The sequence below is a fragment of the Periplaneta americana genome, chromosome 2 (genome assembly GCF_040183065.1).
Source record: "Periplaneta americana isolate PAMFEO1 chromosome 2, P.americana_PAMFEO1_priV1, whole genome shotgun sequence".
Lineage (NCBI taxonomy): Eukaryota > Metazoa > Arthropoda > Insecta > Blattodea > Blattidae > Periplaneta > Periplaneta americana.
The window spans coordinates 16,237,919-16,244,806 of record NC_091118.1 but is presented as its reverse complement, the minus strand read 5'-3'; the positions used below and the strand labels follow the sequence as shown (position 1 = coordinate 16,244,806).

The window sequence follows — 6,888 nt, the reverse complement described above, 5'->3', positions numbered from 1 at the left end:
AATTTCTGTCTTTATACTCCTTCATTTAAATTTAACAAGGCAGAGCCTTCTCGTTAACTACTTCATAATCGCTTCCTCATTCCAGGAGGCCTAGTGTACAGACAACAATGTAATTGATAGTCGAAACGATTCACACATCAATATGACGCCAATGAGTTGTTTGAAATTGTAATATAATGAATATTAATGTGGTATTAGCTACATATATTTGGATTCATTTGGAAATTAATCACCACAGTTAAGCATTTTAGAATTTAGACTATGTTAAATTAAATATTTCTCTCTGTATACTTTATTTAAATTTAACAAGGTGGAGCCTTCTAGTTAAAGGAGAACACAACACAAAAATAGAAATTGAATCAGTCATATTGTAATGGCGATATGAATTATGAGACATTCAGTGAAAACAAGGCTCCGTCTTTTCAAAAATAACTTACGATCATGAACAAAAGGAAACCGCAGCGGTGATGACGTCATTGAGCCTGCTTATTGATTATTATTTCTGATGCAACGATTGATGCCATAGGATCTCACGTGTTAAAATCATCCTTAGCTATAATTAGTAATCATTTGTATCCAACAAATTTTTTATTGGAAATGATTTCCTATGTTTTTTTTTCTTTCCAAGTGTCACATAATTGTTTTGTTTACTTATTATTCTTTATGAATTGATTAGTAGGCCGATCTATCGAACCCTTAATTAGGGCGGCTTTTGTTTATACAAATTATCTGTGATACAAGTGATTGTTGTCATGGAACGTAAGACAGAGTAAAATAATTATGGCTCCGCATGACATCAAGCCGTATCAGTTTGAACCCGAGAAAGACAGTTTAAAATAGATGCTAGAATAGTAATATACGCTACAAGAGCGGTATGTTGACGTTTTCATGTTCGAGGAAAAGTTTGAAAAAGCGAAACGTAGTTGAGCGTTTTTAATTTCCGAGAACATGAAAACAAACATACCGCTCGTGTATCGTACATTATTTTGTGCGAAGATCGTTTGTTACATACCTGAAAGACGAATTTCTAATTAGTTGCAATGAAATCTCCATCTTGATTTCTGTTTAATGACGCCAACTTCGGAACACCAAAATATCTTTCTTCAACTTTGTTGCTGTAAAATGTTTTCTGTGTTTACTATACTCCAGCAGGCCGTGATATACGTCTGTCTTTTTTCCCCGCAGTCTATAAATGCGAACTTAAAACAAACGGTAAGGTTATGTAATGATTTATTTTTCATTTTAATATTTTAACATTATTATTTATATAACATATTGCAGTAATAACATCGGCATCTGGAATCTTGTTGATTTTTTCACGGCTTCCTTAATGTTACTTGTATCAGGAATGCAATAAATTTCGTGGAGTAGTAGACTTTACTTAATTTTTGCAAATATTTAAAAACAATAATTAACATTGCAATTTAGGTAAGTTTCCAATTTATAATTATTACTATGTTAAACGTCTCTAAAAATAATATGTTACAAGCCTAAAGCAGTAAAATGAATGTCGCGCTTAAGCGGTAAGAAGAGGGAAATTGTTATGTGTGTTACGTTGGGAATACTGAATGTGGTATTTCACACTTACCGCGTATTGGTTCTGTGCGGAAAACAAGCAAATACGCACGATCTCGCACAAAATAATATTGCAGTTATTGTAGTAGTGCCAAATGTCAATACAATAATGTAGAATTGTTTCAGAATTAGATAAAAAACATTAGGTATAATACACTTATTTATAATTTAAATACCTAAGGAAATATAGTTCTTTTTAAAATTGTATGAAATGTTTCGAGACGGGGAGATCAAAAATCCACTAACTCCAATTTTCACAGACTTGAGTTATGGGTTGGATGATGCTTTTTAATTTGTTCTGCATGCGTGGAAGGCAAGAATTCACTAATTTCGACATTTGTCTGCATTTTCGGGGCTGTTTTAAAACTCGTGGAAGCCAGAACTTCTCTTACTCCATGGAATAAGATAGTTTTTGCATTCCAAGATTAATTTCCCGGTAGGTGGCAACACTATCGCTCAACCAGCTGAGTAAAGTGATACGGTATTCAGAATGTCACAGAAATCTATGAAATCCATGTTAAGTAAAACTATGAAAGGCACAATATGGAGTCAATTTAACTTCCAGAAACCCAATACAGATGCATCATTTCCCAATCAATAAAGTACAATTCAGCTTGGCCATTGAAAGAAGAAAGCAAAATGACTTGTAAAATTTAATGCAGTTTATTTCTGAGGAAAGTAGGATTTCTTACCAAACTCTGTAATAAATTAGTGACGAGAATTCCATGCAAATGCATGATTTTATAGGAACATAGGACATAGCTCAAACTTAGTACTTATCCATTTCATTACTCTTCGATTCCAAATAAGGTAGGTGTCCCTGATATGGCCATGCTAAGGTTTGAGAATTTTTCTAGCCGCCATTAAAAAAAAATATAAACCACATTTTTCTTACTCGTTCTCAGTCTAATGGATTTTCTTAAAACAATTTCTTTTCCACATAAAAATAGCTTTAATTGTCCAAAAAGTCCCAAATCCCAAAAGTATACCTAGTGGTCATATCAGGAACATGTGCACATGATATGTCCACCCTTGTTCCATGTTCTACAAATCGTGATTTTTTTCAGTTTGATAGCGCAGTTGTGCTAAAATTAAATAATTTTGGTGTAAAATGAATAAACATGACACTTAATAATCTTTTTTATAATTCAAAAGTGTAGTCAAAACAGGTTTTTCCATAAAAAATTAAGTTGTTTTTCTTAAAATACAAAATTTTTGCGTAATCCCAGCTATAAAGCATGTAAATTTGTCAGGTGAAAAAATAAAAGTGAAATGAACTTGATATGGCCATGATGGATTTCATATGGCCATATCAGGAGCAGGTAAGCTTTCACGAAAATCGTTTGATTATGAACAACTCGTAAAAGATACGCCATCAACGACAACACCAATCAACAGAACATTAAAAACTGAATGGAGGACTATGCTGTTCATGAAACAAGTCTTTGAAAAACATGCATAAAACAAAGGAGACTTACCAGAGAAAAATAAGAAGAGGTCATATGAAAACCGCAAAACAGGCAACTGACGCCATATTGCTCAACCTGACTGGATGGAAAACCATCAAGTGATATACCAGGATGTCCTTTCACTGGATGCTGCCGCAATTTAGCGGATTTTTTTGGTTAACTAACTCACAATAGAGGGATGGCCATATCAGGAACATGGCCATAACAGGAGCACCCACCTTATGTGTACTTTTTCCGTGCATATTTGGACGTTTTGGCCTTTTTGGGAATAATAACATGTATAAGCCATATTTAAGCAATTTTTATTTAATCATACATATAACATACATTATATTTTGTTTAAATGCATGTTTTAATGGTTTTGAGTTGACACCTCAGTTTGTCGATTTTTATGTCCGTTATTTCATCTTCAGGAACCAGGATTGAAGAAGGAAAAAAAAACTAAAATCAGAAAAAGGTTCATTCAAGTTTGCACCCATAACTTCTTGCTATGTAGAAAGATCATTTTGTGTCTACAAAAAAAAATATTGACTGACAAACACAGGAACCTTATAGAAACCAATTTAGAAATGTTGTTAGTAAGTAAACTGTGCAAAAAATGTAAAGTGGAATAAGAAATTTGGAACAAAAATGAAAGTACATATTTTAATGTATTTTTCGCTTGATCGTGCAGGTTTCATAGTGTTATAGGAACATGAGAGTAAGAGAAAAACAGAATCTTTAACATGAATCAGACTGTGTTAACATTTAAATATTTTTTTGTGGTTTTATTTGTGTATTTTGATGTTCTTTATGGTAATTTGTGATTTTCTGTGTCATATATTTGAAATTTTAAAAATGTAGCAATGTGTTAATCTAAATAATAAACGTCCATTTCTTCGTATATTCCAATCTTTCATAAGGGAATTGTGATATACTTATCTTTTTTCTTCACATGGCTCATATTGATTCACTTTTCTTAATTCACACACTGTGGAAGTCAGAAAACCACTAAATCCAGCAGTGTTTATTTCAAATTGTAGCGTAAGATAATGTAAAAATTTAGGTTTTGAAGTATTTAATTGATAAAGAATGTAATTTTACACAATATTAATAGGTAAATGTATAACATTTAAAGTTAGTAAGACAGATGATAAGTTTTTTTCTCTCTCCTGTAAAATTTGGTTTATTGGAATTAGGGAGTTTTTGATTTTCCTGTCTCAATTGATAAACTGAAATCTAATTGAGAATCACAATTTAAAGACAGAGAGTTCTTGAAGAAAACAGTTCTAGGAATTACAATAACATAAGGTTGTCTATGACGTAATTCTTATAAAGTAAAACTGGTAATTTATGTTGTACAACGAACACAATGTTATCACGATTAAAATGGAAACCGGATATAAGAGTTTCATAGTATCGACTATGTAATCAACAGGGAAGAGAGTGGAGAACATAAACAAAGTCAGTCAGAAAGTTAACAAATTGAAGTAGGGACCAACATTTTATTGGGACAGTATGGCAGTATTATCCAGGTAACAAGGTGATTAATACGCGCACAAGCGAAGCAAAGAAGCAGCAGTTTCAAAATGGCAGCACTTCTACATGAGTGTACCATTATCGAGTAGCGTTCCGTTTAACATTATGTTATCTTTTCTTATTAAAAAACTTGAACATTTATGTTATCTTTTCTAATTAAAATGCACGTAAAATACTAATAAAAATTCTTGTTACTCCTCCGTATTTTTATCTTCTTTATTGCTCAAGGATGATAATAATTGATACTAAATACAGATCAATTTGCGTTTGTGCTTTGTTTCAGCGGTGCCAACTGGTCTGGATCGTCAGAACCACGGAGTGCTGAGACCACCGCCTCCTCCTCCAGTTGTGATCCCGCCGTTTAGTCCACAGCAGCTTAACAACGCCGCCCTGGTGGCCTTGGAGAGAATCAGACAGCGTATAGAATTCGTGGCGTCTCTCTTTGCCAACAATGTCATCGTCCAGGTAAGGTTATGCAATCACAAACACCAGAACAACGTGTTGCCTGACTATATAGTACGATTTTTATTGTTGTAATAGCATTTTAGTCTCATTTCCGTATAGTTTTACTTGATTTAAGGCCAAATTTTCGTGTGTTATATTCTATTGTACAATTCCCTTTTATCTAGAACTAATGGACCTAATCTCTCCTAAAATATTTGACTTGCCGTACTACTGTCGAATAAATAGATTATACATTTAAATAGACGAATGTCGTATGTCGAAAATCATGTACTATTACTTTCGTAATTTTTTTTCAACGCTGTTTTACTAGTTGGAGGTATGAAATTCTAACAATAATATGGTAAATTATCAAAGGTTTTGGTACCTGTTTAATAAAATATTTTACATCAGTATTTTACTAGAAAATACGGGAATTTTACTTGAAGCAAGTAAAGAAATAGGTTTGGAAGTAAATCCCGAAAAGACAAAGTATATGATTATGTCTCTTGACGAGAATATTGTACGAAATGGAAACATAAAAATTGGAGATTTATCGTTTGAAGAGGTGTAAAAATTCAAATACCTGGGAGCAACAGTAACAAATATAAATGATACTCAGGAGGAAATTAAACACAGAATAAATATGTGAAATGCGTGTTATTATTCGGTTGAGAAGCTTTTGTCATTCAGTCTGCTGTCAAAAAATCTGAAAGTTAGAATTTATAAAACAGTTATATTACCGGTTGTTTTGTATGGCTGTGAAACTTGGACTCTCACTTCGAGAGAGGAACATAGGTTAAGGGTGTTTGAGAATAAGGTGCTTAGGAAAATATTTGGGGGTAAGAGGGATGAAGTTACAGGAGAATGGAGAAAGTTACACAACGCAGAACTGCACGCATTGTATTCTTCACCTGACATAATTAGGAACATTAAATCCAAACGTTTGAGATGGGCAGGGCATGTAGCACTTATGGGCGAATCCAGAAATGCATATTATAGAGTGTTAGTTGGGAGAACGGAGGGAAAACGATCTTTTGGGAGGGCGAGACGTAGATGGGAGGATAATATTAAATGGATTTGAGGGATGTGGGATATGATAGAGACTGGATTAATCTTGCTGAGGATAGGGACCAATGGTGGGCTTATGTGAGGGCGGCAATGAACCTCCGGGTTCCTTAAAAGCCAGTAAGTAAGTAAGTAAGTATTTTACTAGAAAATAGCATACCGTATCTTTACAAATCAAAATTTTCGAGTTACGACACTATTTTACTGGGAGTGCGATTTCCAGGAAAGAAATTCTGAATAAGTGCACTAACAGATTTTCTATTCTTTTCTCGGAAATCTGATCGTGGCCGCTTCATTAATTTTTTTTCATATCTTGGAAAATTTTGACCCACTTCAGTCATTGTAAATAGAATATGACGTACCGGTATGAAAATTTAGCCCTTTGATTCGAAAGAGAACTAGAATTTCTTCCGTACTGATCGTGTAAATAAAATTTATATTTCTTGGTTCATTATACGTAAACTAGTGAATGTTTGCGTTTCTCATACATTCACTAACTCAAAAATGAGATCTAGTAAACCCTTAACAACATGGGGTTTCATGTAGGATATTTTAGACTTCTGAAGACGTGTTTTTCCGCGAAAATCATTCACAATATTATATTCTACAGAACCATAACATTTTCTATTTATGATTTCATAATTTTGTATTAACTTAGGCCTATATTTTCGTAATTTACAGCTAAATAATTTCTGTATAGCATTTTAATTGTTATTATTTTTAAAAGCTTAATTTTATTTACGGACTAAGAAAAGAGGATCACTCTCAGAGTATGAAAATTAACCGGCCCAAACATAAATTACAATTTTGTATTAAT

General features: G+C 33.0%; 1 protein-coding gene across 3 annotated transcripts in view; it reads left to right on the top strand.

The window, feature by feature from the left end:
- The window catches only part of LOC138714114 (salivary peroxidase/catechol oxidase-like), a 153,668-nt gene that overhangs the window by 109,618 nt on the left and 37,162 nt on the right, over window positions 1–6,888 (top strand). For all 3 annotated transcript variants that reach the window (XM_069846584.1, XM_069846586.1, XM_069846585.1), the window contains one exon: window positions 4,846–5,027. In XM_069846584.1, coding sequence (XP_069702685.1) covers window positions 4,846–5,027 — 182 coding nt within the window. The remainder of the gene's footprint in view (window positions 1–4,845; window positions 5,028–6,888) is intronic.